At 37.5% G+C, this 24,532-nt stretch overlaps 2 protein-coding genes across 3 annotated transcripts in view; one reads left to right on the forward strand and one right to left on the reverse strand.

The window, feature by feature from the left end:
• The window catches only part of LOC101742624 (dystonin), a 357,476-nt gene that overhangs the window by 319,614 nt on the left and 13,330 nt on the right, over positions 1-24,532 (reverse strand). The window lies entirely within an intron of this gene.
• LOC134200724 (uncharacterized) lies at positions 18,197-19,187 on the forward strand. Its single transcript, XM_062674306.1, has 2 exons — positions 18,197-18,703; positions 18,950-19,187. The coding sequence occupies exons 1-2, from the start codon at positions 18,229-18,231 to the stop codon at positions 19,078-19,080; spliced, it is 606 nt and encodes a 201-aa protein (XP_062530290.1). The 5' UTR covers positions 18,197-18,228; the 3' UTR covers positions 19,081-19,187.

Here is a 24,532-nt window from a genome sequence, read left to right on the forward strand (position 1 = left end):
AAGGGTGGGGCAGCCGTTGTACTGTAGAACTAGGACTTAGAACTCATGTAGCAAGGTGGGTGGCGATATTAACGTGGTGGTATCTACCGGCTCGGATTACCACTTAATGAATTAAAAATAGTGTAAGAACAAATTATTTTATTGTAAAAAAGCGCGAGTGCTTTTCAGGATATTATCAAGATAACCCTTCTGCTCATATCTAGTAATAAAATATTTATAACTCCTGATACCATGCACCCCACGCTTTTTTTACAATACAATGATTTTTTCTTACACTATTTTTAATTCAAATCTATTAAAATTCATTCATTCATATTTTTTAGTTGGATTTTCTATAAAAGCGTATTTTGTTAGTTTTTTTTAACATTTTTTTATTTTTCATTTTTAGTTGAATTTCAATTTTTTTAAATTTTTTTTTTTTTAAATATTGAATTGTCATCGATCCTTAATAAGTATACCAAATTTCGAGTTAATCCGACGTTTTGAAGGGGGTCAAAATCATGTTCAAATATTGCGTTACATACATACGTCTGAAGCTAATAAAAGCGTATTAAAAGGGACTGTCTTTTGTTGACAAATCAGACGAAGAACGCGACGTGCTCACCTACAAATTTGTAAAAGAGAAACATGAATGTCGTAATTAATCAACATTAATATTGTGTAACATTAGTGTAATTTTCATCGAAATAGTAAATACATATTAATAATTAATCTACTATGAGAGAAGTTTAGTAATAAATTGCCTATCTGACTTTCTGTGGCAATGAGCCAAGCGAGATAAGGAAGTGAAGACTACAGTTTATGTTTTAAAAAAAATTGTGGTATTTAAAAAAAAAATTGCTTATATGGGTGGACGAGCTCACAGCCCACTTGGTGTTAAGTGGTTACTGGAGCCCATAGACATCTACAACGTATATGCGCCATCAACCTTGAGATATAAGTTCTAAGGTCTCAAGTATAGTTACAACGGCTGCTCCACCATTCAAACCGAAACGCAAATTACTGTTTCACGGCAGAAATAGGCAGGGCGGTGGTAGCTACCCGCGCGGACTCACAAGAGGTCCTACCACCAGTTAGTATAGAATTAGGAGAAAAAGGGTTTTCATAAATGAATTTTTTTATTAAGAGATACGGTAACGAAAAAAAGGTTCATAAGCAATTATCTTATTACCAAGAAATTATAAAAAAATAAAAGAAATTTTAATTTTTAAATCTTTTAGTGACGTGACAACACAAATGTAAATAAAAAAGCGTTTAAAAATAAAAGCAACGCGCTATTCACGCGTGAAATCAAATAGCGTGGAGCTATTTTCGTTGCGTGTACGGCTTATATTAACATGTAGTTATTATTATTTTCACACCGAAACCATTATATTGGGAGAACGAAAACCAACGTATCAAATCTAATGTTTAGGGTCAGACCAACATGATTATGAGTATGGCCCTGTTTTTTTTAGATGAATGTACGGGTTCACGGTCCATTTGGTGTTAAGTGGTTACAGGTGCCCTTAGGTATCACCCATTTATTATGTCAAAGTCTAGTATTGTTTAATGTTCCATCGTACGTTCCGTGGGGAGTTCTCTGATTGACAGTCGTCGTGGCCTAAAGGATAAGACGTCCGGTGCATTCGTGTTAAGCGATGCACCGGTGTTCGAATCTCAGGCGGGTACAAATTTTTCTAATTAAATACGTACTCAACAAATGTTCACGATTGACTTCCACGGTGAAGGAATAACATCGTGTATAAAAATCAAACGCGCAAAATTATAATTTGCGTAATTACTGGCGGTAGGACCTCTTGTGAGTCCGCGCGGGTAGCTACCACCACCCTGCCTATATCTGCCGTGAAGCAGTAATGCGTTTCGGTTTGAAGGGTGGGGCAGCCGTTATAACTATACTTGAGATTAGAACTTATATCTCAAGGTGAGTGGCGAATTTACGTTGTAGATGTCTATGGGCTCCAGTAACCACTTAACACCAGGTGGGCTGTGAGCTCGTCCACCCATATAAGCAAAAAAAAGCTGTTCGAGTTAATATATTGCCTAAAAGTATTGTGTTCATCCACAGTGCGCTTCCAGAGATATTTTTTGCCTTTCGGCTTTGGATTAAGCTCCCTTCTACGGTCCTTCTTCAAACGAGGTTTGTGGATAGACTTTTCCAGCAGACAGCGGCTTGGCTGTACCCCTAGGATTGCTGATGTCCATGAACGACGACTGTAGTGTAGTACATATATAAGTCATGTAATTTGTAATAATAGAGGAGCATTAAACCAACACTCGGACAAGACAGTTGTTTTCATGCGAACAAGAAACTCCCTTCAATTTTTTTTCCCTTCCTCCCTTCACGACGATTGTAGATACTTGCATAAGGTAAGTTTGTTTTAACAACTACAATTGATTAGAATTATACAATAACAAGCCAATTCATTAGTCAAATGGTCCGCTAATAACATGCTACCTGTTTTAAACATTGTTTAAAAACAGTTAGATTTTATTTGTATTCAAAAATAAAAAAAACTCGGTAATTACTAAAGGCTAGATGCCTTAACGATCGTCTAATAAATGCCTACGCGCGACCACAGGATAATAGCTCCAAGCTGGTTTCGATTACTTCTTGGATTTATGCGTTCCTGGTACCTTTAGCGGGTAATGATATACTTAGAAGCACTTTTTTTATTTATTGCCTAGACGTAAGCTCGTACTTACAACGTATCTTTTTTTTTTTTATTGCAATTAAGGCATACGAGCATACGGCCAACCTGATGGTGAGTGGTTACCATCGCCCATAGACTTCAGCAATGCCAGGGGCAGAGCCAAGCCGCTGCCTACCGTTCGATACTCTCGCGTTAGAGGAGTCTATAGACATCAACAACGTAAATGAGACATGAGTCGAGACCCGCCTTGAGACATGAGTTTTAAGTCACAGTTCTATAAAAACCGTCTGGCTTTGGAATGAGCTCCCTTCCACGGTGTTTCCCGAGCGCTATGACATGTCCTTTTTCAAACGAGGCTTGTCGAGAGTATTAAGCGGTAGGCAGCAGCTTGGCTCTGTCCCTGGCATTGCTGACGGTAACCACTCACCAGCAGGTGGACTGTATGCTCGTCTGCCTATAGCCAATAAAAAAAAACTTCAATTCTTAAGGTGCGAATGTTTTATTAAATGAACTAGTTCGTAAATTATATTTATTATAACTAATTATTACACTTTAATTAAATACATTTAAAATAAAGCCAAGTCTCAATTTTAACGGCAGTGTTACACGTAATAGATGAAGCACGAAAAACACTCCTACAATTGTACAGCAACGACTTTATTACAATAGTTCAACGATTACATAGTCACATATATATTGTGTTTAGCGGCATTAGCGAACTACCGTGTTATATTTAAAGGTCGGGTGGACGAGCAACTTTAGTTGCCTTGATGAGTATTACTGTCAACTTTGAACAATTGTGAACTTATTTACACGAGACTTAAGGCGCGAGCCCTATAACTCCTATAAGTTAACTTACTAGTGTAGGATAATACTACGCGGAACCATCATGTCGTCTATCCAGTTAACCTACTAACAGAAGCTTAATTCTATTGTATTTATGTATATTTCTGCGACAACAACGATTTTATCTCTAACTAGTGACCCGCCCTCGCTTCGCTTTGGAAACATTAAATTTTATTATTGATAGCTGAGTCCCGCGATGTTAGCCGCGGATGTCGTACCGCGGGTGACACTGCGGGGCGAAGCTAGTCTAAAAAAGTAGCCTAAGTTACTCCTTATATCATCAGCTGTCTATCAGTGAAAGTCTCGTCAAAATCGGTCCAGCCATTCCTGAGATTAGCCGGAACAAACAAACAGACAGACAGACAGACAAAGATTGTAAAAAATGTTATTTTGGTGTATGTACCGTATATATATATTCATATGCATGTAGTAAAAAGTGGTTATTTCAATGTTACAAACAGACACTCCAATTTTATTTATATGTATAGATGTATAGATTAAAAAACAAACATTCAATTTCCTTTCTCATTCAATTTTTAAAAATGGTCTCACGGAAGAATCAAGTGTTACCGCGAAAATCGCTCGTGTGCATCTAATAATAAAGGCGTGTTAGTCTTTGATCTAATAAACTATGACAGGTGACCGGCAAGCAGGCCGCGCCCCGTGACGTCATTACACCGTGTTATATTGTCAACAAGTGTATTTATTTCACAATAGCACAGTGGCCGTGACACGATACTTAGGAAGCGTGACATTTAATATTCAAGTCGAATTAAATCTTCTCAAACAAAGGGCTTTGTCTTATCTTATATCTATATATTAATACGTGAAGCAAAAACTTTGTATCCCTTTTTACGAAAATAGCGCGGACGGAGGAGTATGAAATTTTCCACACTTATACAGAATATAGAGAAGAAGTGCACAATGCTAATATTTTTTTAAAACAATGCTTAAAAGATACATTAAGTCAATAAAGAAAACATTACACAGACTACATACCATGTATTTGACGCACACACGCATGCATACTATTTATTCTCAAACTTTTGTTCTTTACGTCTGTGGTCAAATTGAGAATAGATTAAATATTATTTGTCTTTATTAATATTTTTTTATAGTGTAGCCTTAGCGAAATTTGTGATTATAGAAGTATAAATTACAATCATAATAATGTACAAATTTACAATTCCAATTAATTATAGTCGAATTTCGAGTACTGCGGGATCTCTAGTGAAATTAAATCTGTAAGGGGCCGACGAACTGACCTACATAAAAATTGAGTGGCTACCGGAGCTCATAGATAACGTGGATTGCTATTTCTGAAAATAATTATTATATCGAGGGGTGAAAGGCTATCTGGTTAAGCGACATTTCGCTTCATACGCGACATTTATCTTTGTAATTAATTAAAGATCCGTTTTATTTGATATTAGCATCAACCGTTTAATGTTTTTAATTAAACTTCCATTATGTGTACCGCATTCGAATACCTAAAGAAGTTCTTTTTGTGATTATATTTTTTCTAAATTTTAAACTTTAAATGGCTCTTCTGTAATGTTGCAAAAATGTAACTTTTTTATTTTTAAGCTATTGCATAGATTTTATCGCGGGCCTTGAGCGCGGCGACCGAATCATGAAATTCCGTAACGAAAAAAACCTTACACCCCTCACTCCGCCTACCATGTAGCTCGCGTTCAACACATTCAGACGTTGCGCTTGTGTAGTGTTTGTGAATAAGCGCGTGGCGTGACGTCACACTGCATGCGCATCATGAAATTATTGTTTTTTTTTGTTTTAGATATTTGATTTTTTTTAATTTTGTACCAGTGATTGGATTCTTTGCGTAAGCCGACTTCTTGAACTAATTTATACTTTTTTATTTGCATAGATGGGTGAACGAGATCACGGCCCACCTGGTGTTAAGTGGTTACTGGAGCCCATAGACATCTACAACGTAAATGCGCCACCCACCTTGAGATATAAGTTCTAAGGTCTCAAGTATAGTTACAACGGCTGCCCCACCCTTCAAACCGAAACGCATTACTGCTTCACGCCAGAGCTAAGCAGGGCGGTGGTACCTACCCGCGCGGACTCACAGGAGGTCCTACCATCAGTAATTAAACAGAATAGCCTTTCATCCTTCAATATTTTTATCCGTCAGAGTTGTAGTAGTACCTTCACCTATTCTACCTGACCGGACGTTAATAATAATTCCTTTCGTTGTCCTTAGGGTGTGCTCCCGCCATTTTCTAGCTCATTTCTGCCGCAATCATCTTCGGCCTTACGATAACGATTAATTCAATCACCACTTTCATTTAGTTTCACCCCGAAAGGGATCTACAGAGATAATTTGGGATTAAGATATATGAAAAAAGCAATTGACATTTCCCGCGCATTTCGTCCGCCATGCGTGTAATTCAATCTTGACGTTTCGCGGTTCAACGTACTCGCTCTGACCAACGCTCGGTCAGGGTCCCGTCTTGACATTGCGTTCCATAAATGAATTTTTAAATGTTAATCGATTTTTAATCGATTAGTGTGACTGAAATTGACATATCGATTGAAGTATCGAATGCCTTATGAATTAAAGATCATATTTCTTAAAGCAAAGCGTCGAGTGAAGCACTGATTTTTTTAAAAGTTGCGGGCGCGATGATTATAAAATAAAATTGACTTCCGCTACATTTAAATATAGATAAGAAATATTTTGCTCTTAAAATCCTATGACTTTGCATAATCAAAAAACGTTTTAATACCCATTAAAGAATAGTACAACACTACTTATATATCTTGTAAATTTAATTTCAATGGGATATCAACATTATTAACAGAATTTGGGGTTAAATGATCAAATCAAGCTTGTACATTAATAAGATACACAATTTATTAGAATTTGTCCATCATTATCAATTTTTTTTACTAAATCTTTTCTTTGCCCTTTTTGCCAATTCCAGTTTCCGTGGGAGGATGATGTCTAGCCAATCAATCAAAAACATTAATATATATGTCGGCTCACGTCAGGGATGGCTGAGCGGTAGGTTCCGTCATCGCTCGTATTCGATTGAACTCAGTTTAGTCAATAAAACTTTTCAATAATAATTATTGAAACTCAACACACACAACTTTCACAATGACAGGGTAAACCGACAGTTTCGTTGCATATACCGACAGACCGACTGACCGACTGACTGACTGACAGAGACTCACTGACTGAGACGGACGGAATTACTGTCTGACACGGAATGCCTCGACTCTGTCCACGTACCGCCATTTTATACTGTGGCGTTACGGAGTCTACCCTTCATTTTGTGATATTTATCAAAACAACATTTCATCATTTAAAATAATAATCAAAACCACCGTCTTAATATTACTAAAAGTCGTTATCCACGACATATATATATAGAATAATATATTTTATCATTCTCACCAGTACCAATACCGGCCAAAAAGTACGTATTCCATACATAGTAAAATCGTGGATATAATATAGACTACCAAGATTCCTTTTGTGCATTGGCTAGCGATTTACGCAATTTGCTCCCACGAGACACAAGCCATATAGGCTGAATGGAAACGAGACGTTAAACAAAAAAGTCCATAAGCGAATAAAAAAAAGCAGTTTCTCTAAAAAACCCTTATTGGCATTTTGATATAAATATGAAGATACAGAAACCGAATCAAAATTTTTATCTTCTAGTATTCCATAATCTAAATTTTAGTGTGAATGTTTATAAAAATAAAATCATAGAACCAAAAACGGATGAAGTAAATGAAACACCATAAGAAGAAACAGAAAAATCTCCCTTGCTATGTTCCATGTTGGATATATTACTGGAGACAACCCAAGAAGGTTTGACGTCAGGCTTGCGGCCGGTTGTCAAACTTCCAAATCTCTATGGAGCTTAACAAGCGGACTTGCTGTCCCGACTACACACGATTTGGTATGAGGGCCGGAAAGTTTTGGCACAATTTATAAATTTGCGTAATTACTAGTGATAGCACGTATTGTGAGATTTCATGGCAGATACCACAGCTTTACATATTTCTGTGTGAGGCAACCCGTCGTTTTGGTTTAAATGGAGAGACAGCCGTTGTCACTATTGACACTTCTAAGTTCTACCTGAACGGTATTCGCGCTGTAGCGTGCGATTTGCTTTAATCACTTGAAAACTATTTGGGCCGTAAGCTAGTCCGGCCATCTAGTACAATACAATAAACAAGACATTAGGCAGCAGCTGGGCTCTGCCCCTGGCGTTTCTGACGTCCATGGGCGACGGTAACCACTTATCATCATGTGGGCCGTACGCTCGTCTGCTCATAAAGGCAATAAACATATTTTCTATGAGCATAATTTACAACAAAAAAACAATTCCTCATTAGAAGCTAGTATTAGCAATTAGCAATCAATAAAAGCGTTGCGAGAGTCATTAAAAATGATTCAGTAAACAGATCATTAAATCAAATTCAAGTACAGCGATGACTGATGACTGTAAATCATGATTGGAATTAATTGCGTTTAATCAGGTGTCAGTGGGCGGATCCGGGCGTCTCATTTTTTAGATAATTATGGGATTTGGGTTAGGAGTCGTCTTTAAGCAATTGTTAGTCAAGCTTAAAAATATATCAGGTACTATTGCCCATGGTCGTTGGGACTTCTAAGATTATTCGAGGTTCGAGGACATGCGTTTTCGCCGGGACGTTTCCTTAGGACCGGGCGGAGGTCCTGTGTTTATTATGTGTGACGATGCGATTTTCGCGACAGGGGAAAGCCATGTCTCGGCGATGAAACGATTAGAACGCGGAGGCTCCAGACTCTGGAGGCATGGTCTCGCAGTTTGGCGTACCCGTCTGCCGCTTTGGGTGAAGAGCAACCGACAGCGGCCTCTCACGAGGCTATAGGCGTCGACGGAAGGAATCGACGATGGAGCACTCTAGCCTACCAATACTCTAGTGCGTTGCATAACAATAATTCTACGGAGCTGCTGTATAAGAGCTACCGGTTGGTTAGTCGGTTAATACATATATATGTATGTATGTATTAATTATATCAGTATGTCTCTCAAACTTTTGAAGTCGTCGTGGCCTAAAAGATAAGACGTCCGGTGACTTAGTATCTAGCGATGCACCGGTGTTCGAATCTCAGGCGGTTACCAATTTTTCTAATGAAATACGTACTCAACAAATGTTCACGATTGACTTCCACGGTGAAGGAATAACATCGTGTAATAAAAATCATACCCGCAAAATTATAATTTGCGTAATTACTGGTGGTAGGACCTCTTGTGAGTCCGCGCGGGTAGGTACCACCGCCCTGCCTATTTCGGCCGTGAAGCAGCAATGCGTTTCGGTTCAAACCGGGTGGGGCAGCCGTTGTAACTATACTTGAGACCTTAGAACTTATATCTCAAGGTGGGTGGCGCATTTACATAGTAGACGTTTATGAGTTCCAGTAACCACTTAACACCAGGTGGGCTGTGAGCTCGTCCACCCATCTAAGCAATAAATTAATAAAAAACTCTTGTTCCCATAACACAGGGAATCCTAGTTTAGGGCCGGATGACCGTCAACCTTTAGGCCATATTCGCGTGATTGCGAGTAAAAAACATTGAAACTTTCAAATTTTTTATATTGATCTAGATTATTTCAGCATAGTTCATAACTTTTTCGAGAACGTTACGGAGAGTGTAATATTATTAAAAGTTCAGCATCCAAATACCGGTCTGTGCATTTATTCAAAGTGACTGTTTACAAATTCTGATGTCACAGACTGTAAAGTTGATTGGTTCAAGAACTTAGATTGTTAAGGTTAATAAAGGCTAATTAACACTAATATCGGCGACTGCAGTTGAGTTTTGAATGTGGCATTAAAAAATAAATGGTGGATGAATAGGCCGCCATATAGATTTCAAGGCAGTTTTTTTTCAATTATTATTTTCTATTACTCATTGAGTTTCTCGCCGAATCTGCTGAGTGGGGCGCGATTTCGATCCGGTGGTAGATTCTGCGAAGCACTGCTCTAGCTAGGGCCAATGTTAGCAAACTCTCTCAGGTTGAGCCCGTGAGCTCACCCAGCGTGAGTAGTTGGAATAGCCCCTTAGGCTACCAGTTAATAGACAGGCAAAAAATCACTTCAAATAGATTGCGTGAAGGTTTCCGAAAGGTAAGCGGGATAGTTTCTATTAAGATAAAGCCGGGACTGAGATTGAGACTTAATAACTCTGTAAAACATTGTCCATTGACTTTGATTTAAAAAAAAAAACAAAAGTAAGTTTGGCGGTAAAAACTCTTATGTCAGAGTTTCAAAGCTCAAAGGCAGAAAGATGTATGAAAAGACTAATCGCAAGCGCGAGTTTTTTTTTAAATAATTGACCAACAATAACTTTTCAGAAGCTACATAATAACGTCGGACTAAAGCCGCGTTACTGCCATAAAATGATAATGGCTATTAATACATACATAGTACGTACGAACTGGGCCCTTAATTAGCCTCACAATTAGGTCTAATTAAAATGTCGAATGCCGGGCTCGGTTGGGCATACAGATAGTTGTTCACGTCTAGTAGCATACACGGGACGATCATGTTTGAGCATCGTTATTAAATAATTTTTATATTTTACGGATTCGACAGACGTCCTTTAGGTAAACGCGTTAAATCCAAAAACTTCAAACTTATAAAAATTATAATTACTTAAATAAAAATTTCCGAGGGACCGAAATGTGAATTTAAACCATTTTGGAGTTCACTAATATACAGACGGCCAGAAGAATTTATATATTAGATACTGTGGGGCAAAGGGATCTTATTTCATAATAGTCTGTACGACTATTCGTTCGGCCAGAAGCTAAGAACATGCGAGTTCGGCTTTATCGAGTTATTACTTTCCCGTTTATGGGTTTCGTTAGGCGTTTTAATCCAAATGAGCCTATTTATCGTCAGCTCGTCCTCGTCTATAAAAAAATTAATTTTAATCACTTTGAAAGTTTATGTAGCCTACGTTCAGTAGTGGATGTATTTCAACTATGTATTTATGATGATGGGCAATCGATCGATTAAACAAAAAAGAGGTTGCATAGATTACGTTTTATGTAACTGAGCGCGTTGTTTTTTGTCTACCTAAGTATGCTCTTAATCTGGTCGGGTTATAGCAGTATCACAGAGCTAATAGGCGAGTTCACAGGGCTTAACCTGGCGAATTTGCTAATTCTTCAAACGAGGCTTGTGGAGAGTATTAAGCGATAGGCAGCGGCTTGGTTCTGCCCCTGGCATTGCTGAAGTCCATGAGCGACGGTAACCACTCACCATCAGGTGGGCCGTATGCTCGTTTGCCTACAAGGGTAATAAAAAAAAAAAACTAGCCTTAGCGAGAGCAGTGCTTGGCATAATGCAGGAGTAGAACGTAATATTATATATTTTTCAAAATAGGTTTCGCTTAAAACCAGTGTGATTTCGTAAAAAAAAAAACAGTGTCTATGGTTCATATAAACTATGTACAACTGACAGAACTTTAATTAGATTAACGAAGAGACACGCACATTACACTCTCGAGCGTTAGAAAGTGTTGCGGTCCAACTGTTATTTCGTGTTACGAGTAAATACCGTGCGAGTATTGACGAACGCAAAGACGGTCATGCTCAGTTTAATTTTATTGGTTAATTCGTACTATTGACAATATGAATGCTGTATTAAGCGTTGAATTTTGTGTAATTTCCACAGATTTGCGATAAAGTTTTTTCTACAATTTAAACTAGTTGTTTTGTCGTTCTATTATTTCCGACAATTCGATAACTCTACAGTTTTCCTTTCCGTAGACGACTGAATCGACAGATATAACCATATCAGTTTTTTAATTTAGTTGTAACAGTCTACGACACACGAAAACTGAACAAAAATACTTTGTTTTGCATGCCCTAAAGTGTATTTGTACTTAGTTCGTGGCTGTTCGGAGATCAGTAAAAACTAAACGCAGGATACATATGTCTGCAGGATATAATATATCACTTCTGTTTATCATAAAATACAGGTAATTTCAAATGCAATCGTGCCTGACCACATAAATAACACGATGACAATAAAAAATGTGTATAGTCCGAAAAAATCGCAAATTCCGAAGAAATAAAACTACAGACTATGCAAAATTGTCAAATTCAAGTATTATAGATATAAATCCATAATAGTGGATTTCTTTTATAAGCTCGACACCGTCAGCAAAGGGCATCGCAAAAAGCCAATTGCCATACTGAAAAAAAAAGAACCTTGCCATAACGATAAATAAGAAAGCATGAATGATAGAAACTTAATCTCAAAATCTACAGACTATTTAAAGCAAAGGGATTTATTCAATCACTTATAAGACCTTAATTATTTTATGAAATATTTCAGTAATTATCCTACGATATAAAAGGTAATTAGCATAACGACTATTTTATTGCCCGTCGTGTATAAATAGAGAGTGCAACCGCGCGTTATGGTTGACTTATATTCGCTTTGTTGAACATAATTTCTTTGTTTTCACCGTCATGTTTACTTTTCCAACCTACTTTTTTAATATGCAGATTACCGAGCCGAATGAAGAGTGCTGTTGGGTTTGACGGTTTGACCGCATTCTTCCACATAAGACACTTTACTTGAATAGATAATTCTATTGTTATTTACGCGATCTTTTACGCGTTTGTTACTTACAAATTGCAATTACTAGTGTTCAATAGTTAGTTTTTGTTTCGAATACTAAGTATTACGTAGCGCGGCCGACCCGCGAATCTATCTTGCCAACCGAGAAGTGTCAAAATGTCAAATCACGAATGCCTGCGTCAATTCGCGTCCAGTGTTGCCGTAGTAAAAAAGATGTGTGGTGTCGTGGGACACCGGATAGCAACGAAGTTCAATAATATAAAAAAAATATATTAATTTTAAGTTCTATTCGAGGTATAAAAAGAAAATAATTATTCGGGTATATATTTTTTTACTGATAAAAATAAAAATAATCGCAAGGGTCAACCAATCCGCACTCCGCAGTGCAATGGAGCAGCCTCGCCCTGGGGGAACCGCTTGCATGATCCCGGTATCCCCTACGCCAGGTAGGTATGATTTAACAAGAGAAATACGAGAACGTCTATCAACTGTGTAACATCTTGTCACCGCGATTCAGGAATTGTTGAATTTACGTGCAGCGACATCTGTTGATAACAAAATAAATAGAAAAAATCTTACGTTACGGACGCGTTTTGCCTGTTAGGGTACCCCTCCGCATCGTCTCATAAGGAATTTCGTTCCAAAAACTCAAAGCCCACATACTTAGTGGTTTCGAACAATGAAGTTTTTAGTTAAAGTAGAAAATTATCGACATCACGAATGTTTTATTTATGGTTACTCAAAGATAAACTACGAAAATGGCAGATTTCAGTAAGTTCACGCGTGTAATTACGAACATTCGCTTATTGGAATGATCTATCGATGTATTGGACGGGCAACATTGTTTCAAGCCTGCCGAGTCAACGAACCTTAGCAAGCCTACACCCACATCTCGATGCAGAAAATCGATACCTCACTTTCTGTCAACGTTTACGATATCTTCTTAAGTTAGCGGCGTGGTAGGTTGATATTTCCAACTGGCTTTCCACGCGCAGTTTCGCCTGCGCGAACTGAATTTTATATCGCGGGTATCAGTTTTATTCAAAGTTCAAATTGTTACCACACTTCGCCAAAATCCGCTCAGAGGTTCGGGCGTGAAAACGTAACAGACAGACATATTGACTTAAGTATTTTATAAATTTTTAATTTTTTATTTTTCGCAATAAAAAAGTAACACTTTTTTTTAAACATATTATTATCCGCAACACGCTTCGTCTGATAATAGAAACAGAGTTACCAGCAACATGCTTCGTCAAAAAGTACAATACTTACTTTCAGCTACAAGCGTCGTCATAAAGTACTTATAGTATTTTTTTTAGTATTTATATTTTTTTGTGCATAACCTAATTTAGGGTAATTCTCTAAAAAATTAATGAGAATTACGTTATTTATAATAGTTTATGTCAACAACTGAATTATTACGGGTAGGGCGATACATCTCACAAAAGGCCTCTATTCTCATTCTATTCTTCTGTTATTAGTTGTGATTTGTATAATCATAAAATAATTAAAGAACATATCGAGAGGCAAAAGACTATTTGGTTTAAGCAACATTTCGCGACATTTATCTTTATAATTAAATAAAAAAATATAAATAATACGACTGGGTACTAGTATCAATCATTTCGATGTTTTCAATTGAATATCAATGAAGTTTACTTAATTTTAATAACCGAAGTGGTTTTTTTGTTACGATACTTTTTACCAAATTTTAAACTTCAAATGGCGCTCCTTTAAAGTTGCAAAAATCACGCTAAAACCAAATCACCACTCCTCTATATCGATTATCTATCTGTAGTGTTATTTTGCATCTGTACAAAATGCATGACTATGATGTTGTATCTGTACCTATATCGCAAACCCTGTGGGTTCCCCGTCATATATATAATATGAAACGCCCAATTATGTTAAGTTCCTAGACTACACTCATTTATAACGACAAGTGTCATTGGAACCTCTGAAGTCAGCCTACGTTTGTAATATAAATTGAAGACAGAAAACGACATTCGATTTTCTCTCGAATTAAATAAATCTTAGTGAAATGGGAATGCTTCAGGAAGCCAAAATTTTTATCTCATCACTTCACGTCTGACCTATGACATGGCGAAAGATCGGTGGCGCCCCGTGTCCCGACGCTCGTCTCTGCCAATACGGGCCAAGTTTTATAACACGTACCTACATACCTACTTTCGTAACAGTATCATGTTATTTATTGGACTCTTTAACTGGCAGTAAACCAAATTTTAAATATCGTATCTTTAGTAAATAATTTCTAGCAGCTCCAAAGATATTACTGGATCATTCAACATGGATGCTTGATGAGATCCTGTAGTTCCAATCAGAGCATAATACAAAACATGAGGCATATGTATGAGATTTCGGCGCACCTGGGTCAAGTTGGTAAGTTTGTACTAACTACCCGGGTTTACAATACGCCCTGTGTACTTAGTGAGAGTTTTTTAACGTTCTCGATAGCGTAAAAGTTAACTCAATTTTTTTATGGAGTTGTAACGTCTGCAGGTCTACGTTTGCCGCTAGGGGCATTGTTCCAACTGCATACAAATTTGAGTTACCTAACTTTTACGCTATCGAGAACGTTAAAAAAACTCGCACTAAAGCACATTGATCGTTGGGTAGATAACATTTAATGACGCAATAAGTCAGTATGGAGACAGCTGTTGCCCATTCTCCAGTGATTCGCCGAGTCGGACCCTTCAACACCCACGGAAACAGATGCAGTGGATGCCATTGTAGGCCGAACCACAGCCACTACTTAAACACATTAACTACAATCAAGCGAAAACAGATTTTCAAACTTTTAATAATGAATAGTATGATTCAGACAATAACTAGGTGCGTTGGCGTTTTTGTAATAAACGGTTGATACTAAAATAAAAATCATTCACACTTGAACACTATCAGTCGCGTTACAAAGTATGAACCAGCTATAATTCTAAAAAGTGTTGCAACTGGAAAATACTTACACGAAATAGTCGTAAAAAAATATATATTTTTAAGTATATTTTACATTAAAATGTATTAACATATCGAAACCACAATATCATAAAAATAGAAAATGATATTATTAACAAAACATTTGAAATGTGTATCAGGCTTTTAATAATTGGCAAGTGTGGTTGGTACTTGCCTCGCCAACGAATCGAGAGCTTATGATAAATATCATCAATTTAGGACATGCATACTGAGACATTAGTACGTTATTAATGGAGCCTACAGTTATTGTTTTTGACTCATAACATAATCAATATAGAAACATCTAATTGAAAAAGCTAAAATAAGAAAAAGTATAGGCATTCTTTTCTTAATTTTATGTATGATGGATTACTTGTGGCCCAGAGGCCTTTCCAGTTTCACTAGGACAGTTGGGTGAGCACGGGCATAGCCAGGAGGGGTGGAAAATATAGGCATTCTATGTTAAACGATAAAGTATGTCGTATGGCGAAACAATATGACCTATTTTTATCAGGGCAGTATCAGTAGCAGATGTTCGATAATTTTATTTTTGTACCCTATACTAATTTCGGTTCTCCAATAAATTTGGAACGGTTATAATTTGGATTTTGGAGCATCGGATTGTTGGGGGGCTATTTTTCTGGATGGATATTATGGTATTCAAATTGCATGGGTTTTGTATCTTTCGTTGATGGATCAAGACGAGAGAAGGACATATAAACCATTATTTCTCGAGCTCTTTAATGGCTCATAAATTAATGGTCAAACGTTACGATAAGACTATACAGTATAAATAAATTATGGTGCATCAGGTCCATCCTTCTAGAGATCCATGAAGTAGGTTAAGCAACAGACGTCTGACATGTGATGACGACCTCTAATCCTCTGGGATGCTAGGGTTGTCTCTCTCCGCGAACCCAAGTATACGACCTCAATCCAGATTAAATCCAAGTAGGTCCGCAATGAGTTACTGCACCGACCCAGTTCTTGATGTTAGAAGATAATGATCATATCGACGGGTACAGGGCTATTTGGTATAAGCAACATTTTGCAACTTTACAGGAGAGCCACAATTGAAAAAAATATCATAACCAAAAAAACTTCGTTAGCTATTAGAATGGCTAAACTTAATTCAAATTCAATTAAAAACATTAAATTGTTTATATTAATACCAAATAAAACGGAACTTGAATTACAAAGATAAATGTCGCGTGTTAAGTGGAAGCTTAAACCAAATATCCTTTCACCTCTCGATATATATATACACTAAAGATCCGAACTCCAGCTAATACTAATTGTATTAGAAAATTTGTTACTGCCCATACAAATAACAATACACAAATTCTTGCACTTGACCTTCGACTGTAGTTCTTCTTTGACGCGCAAAAATTCCATTGAATTCCATAATAGACACGTACATATTTCACAGTGACTCGCTAAGCGTTACATGCGAGAAAAACTGGATTTTTTTGTATTTAGTTACGTATTTAGCGTTTATTGTGTAAAATGTGGAATGTTATTCAGAAGCTACTACTGAACAAGTAGCCAGTGGTTGCTTTGCGTATCATCGAATGATTGCAAACGCGAAACTGGAAAATTCTTGGTTTGGTTTTTGCTTTGTAAATCGTCGTGGCCTAAAGGATAAGACGTCGGGTGCATTCGTATATAGCGATGCACTGGTCTTCGCGTTCCGCAGGCGGGTACCAATTTTTCCAATAAAATACATAATTAGAAATGTTCACGATTGACTTCCACGGTGAATAATATCGTGTACCTCTTGTGAGTCCGCGCGGGTAAGTACCATTACCCTGCCTATTTCTACGGTGAAGCAGTAATGCGTTTCGGTTTAAAGGGTGGGGCAGTCGTTGTAACTATACTGAGACAGAACTTATATCTCAAGGCGGTTGGCGGCATTTACGTTGTAGATGTCTATGGGCTCTAGTAACTACTTAACACCAGGTGGGCTGTGAGCTCGGACACAAAGTTAGCAACACAACAATAATAAAAATGAAAATTATTTTGTTATTCTTGTAGTTATTCTATTTAGTCCTGTATATTTAGGCGAGATTACCGCTATGTGATTCAAAACAATAATAAAAATTCCTTGCCCTGAAAATTTTACTCTTTACCTAGGCTATATTTCGAATACGCATATTTTCTTAAAAAAAAAAACTTCAATTTTTTAACGGAAACTTAACTCAATTTAAAATACAATAATACCTCGCATCAAATCTCATAATAATTACATTAGCAGTCGGAAACAAGAATGAACTTAGAGATTAGGTTTTCAACTTAACCTCATTCAAAGTATCCAGCTGGAATAAGCCCCTTAGGTTAAAAACGAATAGGTAGGGAAAAAAACCACATTCACATTGAAGGCGATGGGTAAATTCCTAATAAGGTAACCGTGTATAAATCTATATATTAATACGTGAAGCTAAAACTTTGATCCCATTTTACGAAAATTGCACGGACGGAGTAATATGAAATTTCCCACACTTATAGAGAGCAGGAGTGCAGAATGGTAATTTTTTTTTAAACACATTTAAATACTCTATGTCGTTATTGTCAAACTTTTGTTATTGTCTGTGTTGTATAAGTCTGTGGTGAATGGTTTTTCACACACAGATTAACAACGGGAGACGTCCGGAAAAAAAGAAAGACAGGCTGTCAGATTGAGGGAAAAATGTCATGAGATAAAAATTTGTGTTTTACGTTTTTAAAAGGTTCAAAGGATAAAAACCAATTGATTGTTAATGTATACGATTTTAAGGTGCGTGTGGAATAAATAAGTGCTTCCTATACTGCAGTTTGAGTTTAATCCGCAACGACGACAGTTGACAACATATTTCCTAAAATGGTGACCCCGACACGAGAAATTGAGATGTCCCGTTGAAGCCGCGGACGTAATAACGGATGTAGTAACGCAATATAGAAGCCTGCTTTCAATAAATCCACGGAGAACCACAGAGATTAATCGCAAATGTTCATATTTCCTTATTACATAGACAGCTCAAGGCGGCATTAATATGCCATCAAGATTCATGGGTAAGATCCCTTCCCATGGTTTTGCTGGGAATGCGGTCAGCCTTTAAAGAAGATTTGGAAGCCACAGTCGCAGAAATGGTGTACGGTGAACCTTTAAGACTCCCTGGAGAGCTGTTAATAGCTTCCTCGTCAATAGAAAAAATTGAGGATGCCACCGACTTTGCGGTACAATTGCGTAACAAAATGTCATCTATACGCCCAGTGCCTGCTTCTCGACATTGTAAAAACTCTCCATTTATATTCAAGGAATTGGAAAGCGCTTCTCATGTTTTCCTGAGAGACGATACCATCCGCAGGGCATTGCAGCCGCCATATACAGGTCCATATAGAGTATTAGAACGCTCCCCTGATGGGAAAACGTTCACACTGTCCATAAAAAATAACAAAGTTGTCGTGAGTGTAGACAGACTTAAGCCGGCTTTCATAGATCACATTGATGATGAACGGAAGCAAGCCGAGCCTTTGTCTTGTCAGCAAAATCAAGCCTTACGGCCAATGGATCTGGAAAATCCGCCGCTGTTGCCGCTGTCAATTCCAATAAAAATTCAAGGTGAGAAAACAAAAGAGCCTTATACCACACGCTCAGGCAGACGTGTCAGATTTAAAAAAATTACTGATTTATAAGAACTACTTGTATCTTGATACCTGTTGTTACCTATCGTTACCTTGTACTTGTTACTTGCTACCTGTAATTTTCACTTATAATTCTTCGTTTTATACAATTATTCTTGTAATACATTCGCACGTATACCTAATTATGCGTAATATTAAGAGTATAGTGACAATTTTGATTAAGGGCTCTCAACTGGCGTATCTTTCTCCGTGGGGGTGTGGTGTGGTGAATGGTTTTTCACACACAGATTAACAACGGGAGACGTCCGGAAAAAAAGAAAGACAGGCTGTCAGATTGAGGGAAAAATGTCATGAGATAAAAATTTGTGTTTTACGTTTTTAAAAGGTTCAAAGGATAAAAACCAATTGATTGTTAATGTATACGATTTTAAGGTGCGTGTGGAATAAATAAGTGCTTCCTATACTGCAGTTTGAGTTTAATCCGCAACGACGACAGTTGACAACATATTTCCTAAAAGTCTGTGGTCAAATTGAGAATAGGTTAATATTGTTTATCTTTAATATTATTTGTCTACAGTGTAGTCTTGGCAAGATTATAAAAGTATAATAGTGTTTTGACAATGAATGTGGAAGAATATAGAGGAAGGGGTAGACCTAAGAAGAAATTGATGGATTGTGTGAAAGACGATATGGGTAAGAGGGGAGTGAGCGAAGAAATGGTATATGATAGAAGAGTATGGAAGGAGAAAACATGTTGCGCCGACCCCAGGTAACTGGGCGAAGGGCAGGATAATGAAGATGATGAATAGTTTTTTGACAATAGGACCATAATAATGTTCAAACTTAGAATTTTAATTAATTATAGTCGAATTTCGACTACTGTATAAACAAAAATAGGCAAAGAAAAGATATCAAATTATGCTCCAGACGTTAGGCAATCAATAGTCTAGGACATCCGAACTAAGAGGGCGTCGCTTTGCCTCGATCGATACAGCGTACGTCATTCGCCGAGCAAAACTTGGCTGGTCGTGGCGAATCTTTGCCTGGTTCCATAAAAACCAACATTATTTGAAATTATCAAGTGATGAGAATTCAAACTTGTTAACCTTATTTAGATTAAATATGACTAACATAATTAATGAAGACTTTAAAAATGCGTAAAATATCGATTTCTCGGGCCTCGACACGATAGTACGAACTGTTGCGTGTTATCGCGATAGGCAAGGTTGAAGACAGAAGACGAACTGTGAAAAGTAAATGTCGAGGTTCGAAAAATCAGGGGTATGGGATCGTCAGCGTATAACAATTTTTTTCGCTCGGCGAAACTTTCAGTCGTAGAGAAGAAGATTATTAGATATTACTCTACACGAAAATGATACAACAATTATACATGTCCTTTTTAACGAATAGAATTAGTCTCCCGCCAATTTGTGCTGTCAAACAAAGCATTCAGATCTGATACCTACTTGTTCCAAGTAATTGGAGTGGTAGCTAATTTTTTTTTTAAAGTTCATTTTTTTTATTAAAATTGTTCACGACGAGCGCTCCCGGTTGGTCTGTTGTTAGTAATTGCATAATAATAATATGTATCTGGCCCGATTTAAACGATTCTATGGAAGTAGGCTGGTGACTGCGATGAGGTTAATATATATTTTTTTTCATTATATATGTAATGTATTAAATATTTGAACATAATGAGAGCTTTTGGGTACACAACCGACCCTCCAACCATTCGGTAAGCTTAAAGGTGACCATAGATATGGGACCATATGCTTCTAAGCGCTGTGATCCAACCATTTGGTAAGCTTAAAGGAGACCATAGATATGCTTCTAAGTGCTGTGGTCCACGTGAATTTCGCTGCTTAAGTAAAAGTAATCAGTCTGTCTGAAACCTATACTATTTTCTAAGCCTCACAAAACGTACTAAAGTTTCATCAGAATGGAAGTTTTCTTGCAAACACAGAAAGTTCGTAAATCGCTTAATTTATTTATTATGCCGCACCAGGCACGCGTGGGATCCTTCAATCTTCGTGATTCAGTAAGGTAAACAGCCGTGAGGTCGCGGGTTCAAGGTTGCATCGGGGTACGATGTGGAATTATACGTGTTAGTACACTTCTACTGCTTGCTTCTTTTGACGTCGCACTTAGAGAATAATTTACTACAATTATTCTTATGAGCTGCCTGGGGCTGTATGGTTTTAGATGCTTTTGCGTTACTACGCTAAAAAAGCTAAGTATTCAAGACAATAACAGTCTCAGAACATCTAACTAAGGTACATTTTACGTAGGCAGAGTACCTATAAACGATTTTATGTATTTCCAGCTTGAAGAAGAGTGTAGGACTACATTAATGTAACTTTATTATACATTTTGCTTTCCCGGATCGAAAACGCTAGGCCTGTACGTATAGATATAAAAAAATATCTATATTATCAATAAAATTAAATTAGGTAACGCTAGTCCGAACATTAGCCTAATATTATCTTGATGCGTCACTGAAAACCGTATTCGACTTGTTTTAACAAGTAGAAATATAAATTTAAGTAGATATAGGAATCATATCTAAGAAGGTCGATTGAAATGAATGATTAGTGCAAATGTACCAGAGGCTGACTATTCTTAGTAGAAATTGAAAAAAATGTTATTCAGTGTTATATTTCTAGTACATACATTACAACACACAGAAATATATTGAATGAAATCCGAAGAGCTGTCTGCAAATAAACCAACGATATTGAGTATTCGAATTCCGTGAATAAACACAAGAGGACGTGGTTTTTGCTTTGTCAATCTTTAAAGTGTGCATGCGTTTTGTTTGTGTTTTACCTACCGAAAAAGTTTTGTTTTCCCAACCTCTGGTACAACAATATGGCCAATGTTTGTTTCCATTCTGCCCGTACTGAATTAACATAAGACGTTAATACTTATAATTTGCGGAATAGTTTTAGGAGGCTACTTTTTTTTGTAGCAACCCAATGCGCGAGATCGCGAATAGTTAAATTACATGAATTTTCAGGTTCATTAATCATCCTATCCATCTACTACCATCTGTGAGAGCGTGGAAGAGTGGAAAAATAAAACAAAATCTAGACTTGATTTCTCGAGTTTTTCCAGTTATTCACTACGACCATCTGTATTTTGAGCTGAGTTTATTCAAGTAGTTTTAGCCTAATTAGGGCAGCTTCTATACCTACCATAGTATTGAGAATTCCCTCCTCTACTTTGCCCTTATGTATCAATAAGGGCGGTACCTTTCACATTATATCAGTGGGTACCTTTTCCCTACCTAATCATTGGTAGTCTGAAGGGCTATTCCAAATACGCCCGGACGGGTAAGTGAGCTCACGGGACTTGATCTCAGAAAATTTGCTAATGCGAATATTAGCTCTAGCAAGAGCAGTGCTTCGCTGAATCTACCACTGAATCGCGAAATCGGAATCAGGACTCACTGAGAAGGTTCTTCGAGAAATTCGGTGGCTTGTCTCTATGAATTAAGTTGCAAATTTTTTTTTTTATTGCTTAGCTGAGTGTACGCTCTCACAGCCCACCTGGTGTGAAGTGGTTGCTGGAGCCCATAGACATCTACGAAGTAAATGCGCCACCCACCTTGATATATAAGTTCTAAGGTCTCAAGTATAGTTACGTCAAATTCTTCATCAGCGATCGGTGCTTGCTGTGCCTAAAAGCAACGAGAGTGGATCAGGAAGATCGGATAAGACACGTTAGGACGGCTTTGCGCTGCCCCGTAGCCTGGATCGGATTTGTAGTTAAAGATAGTCACGATAAGAGGGTTATCGGAGTTCGCTGAGCACTAAGCCCAAGATGAGCTTGTTTACCTGTTTACGCAATTAAAAAAAATCTCTAATCCTGGTTCGGCGTTTGAGACGAACAGCAAGATAGCTTTGATTCGACTTAAATTCAAACGGAAGTCGTGATTAATGCAACCACAGCGAAAATAAAACAAAAGGCTTACACTCCATTCTCTCAATTCAATTTAAGATACGATGAACTCCGTTTACTCGAACAATATGATGACTTGAACATTTTGATGTGCGTGAAGGACATGAAGTGTTTCAGTTTTTTTTTTTTTTAAAACAATAAGTATAATATGGATGCAATTTAATGTTTATCCGATCCCCATTGCACAGCCTGGAGGAACTCATCATTCTCGGACAACTGGAGGGGAAGCGCGCTAAAGGAAGAGCGCCAGCTAGAAGGGTGGACCAACTCAAGGAGGTGACTGGAGGCCAGATACAGGGGGCGGTACATATGGCGCAGAACCGGACCGAGTGGAGAAGATTGACATACAGTCACGATCCTCAGTATTGAGGGAACGACCAGAAAGAAGATTGGTTTATTTAGTACTGGTTTAGTTTACTGGTGGTAGGACGTCTTGTGAGTCCGCACGGGTAGGTACCACCGCCCTGCCTATTTCTGCCGTGAAGCAGTAAATGCGTTTCGGTTTGAAGGGTGGGGCAGCCGTTGTAACTATACTTGAGATCTTAGAACTCATATCTCAAGGTGGGTGGCGCATTTACGTTGTAGCTGTTTATGGGCTCCAGTAACCACTTAACACCAGGTGGGCTGTGAGCTCGTCCACCCATTTAAGGAATAAAAAAAAAAGTAGTAGTGTATTTGTAGCGCTGAGAACAGAGGAAGATGGCGAAACATAATCCAGAGAAGGATAATGGGAGAAGATAGTCACGACCCTCCAGACATGAGGAGGAATGCGACTCAGGGAGGAGGATTTGTTATGTAACGTTATACAGAGGTGCCCAATACTGTTTTCGATTAGTTTAATTAATAAAATTAACGTTGCAGTTTTGGTGCTCTGTGAGATAAAATTTAAAAATACTACATGATACAACTTCTTCAGACTATTGTGGTGTTATTAATGGTGGTAGGACATCTTGTGAGTCCGCATGGGTAGGTACCACCACCCAACCTATTTCTGCCGTGAAGCAGTAATGCGTTTCGGTTTGAAGGGTGGGGCAGCCGTTGTAACTAGACCTTAGAACTTATATCTCAAGGTGGGTGGCGCATTTACATCGTAGATGTCTATGGGCTCCTGTAACCACTTAACACCAGGTGGGCTGTGAGCTCGTCCATCCATCAAAGCAATAAAAAAAGAAAATATTGTTATTTATAAATGGTATCATAAATCATATGTCATCAGCATCGACCCTTTTAAAACGTTCAAACCTACACAAACATACGTAAATAATAATAATATACAACCAGAGATATACCTTAATACTAACATATTTCTGTCTATCAGCCCACAGCCTTCCACTGTTGGATATAGGGTTCCCCAAGACTCGGACAAGGACCGGTTCTCCGCTGCCTGCTTCAAACTAAATACGTTGAGAAATCAGACACCATGCATTCATATTAAACATTGAAAATGCACGTCATTAATAAATGGCAGATTTAAGCAATAACTAGTGTTCCCGCAGTAGTCGAAATTCGACTATAATTAATTGGAATTGTAAGTTTGTACACTATTATGATTGTATTTTATACTTCTATAATCACAAATTTCGCCAAGACTACACTAAATATTAACAAAGGCAAACAATATTAAATCTATTCTCAATTTGACAACAGACGCCAAGAACAAAAGTCTGACAATAAATAGTATGCATGCGTGTGTGCGTCAAATACATGGTATGTAGTGTGTGTAATGTTTTCTTTATTGATTTAATGTATCTTTTATGCATTATTTTAAATAAATATTAGCATTGTGCACTTCTTCTCTATATTCTCTATAAGTGTGGAAAATTTCATACTCCTCCGTCCGCGCAAT

The sequence above is a fragment of the Bombyx mori genome, chromosome 20 (genome assembly GCF_030269925.1).
Source record: "Bombyx mori chromosome 20, ASM3026992v2".
Lineage (NCBI taxonomy): Eukaryota > Metazoa > Arthropoda > Insecta > Lepidoptera > Bombycidae > Bombyx > Bombyx mori.

What these genes read in the sequence shown, in the direction of transcription:
- LOC134200724 (XM_062674306.1), top strand. Translation starts at nt 18,229, where the DNA reads ATGGTGTACGGTGAACCTTTAAGACTCCCTGGAGAGCTGTTAATAGCT. An exon ending in AATTCCAATAAAAATTCAAG is followed by an intron (nt 18,704 to 18,949) that starts GTGAGAAAACAA and finishes ATTTTGATTAAG; the next exon opens with GGCTCTCAACTGGCGTATCT.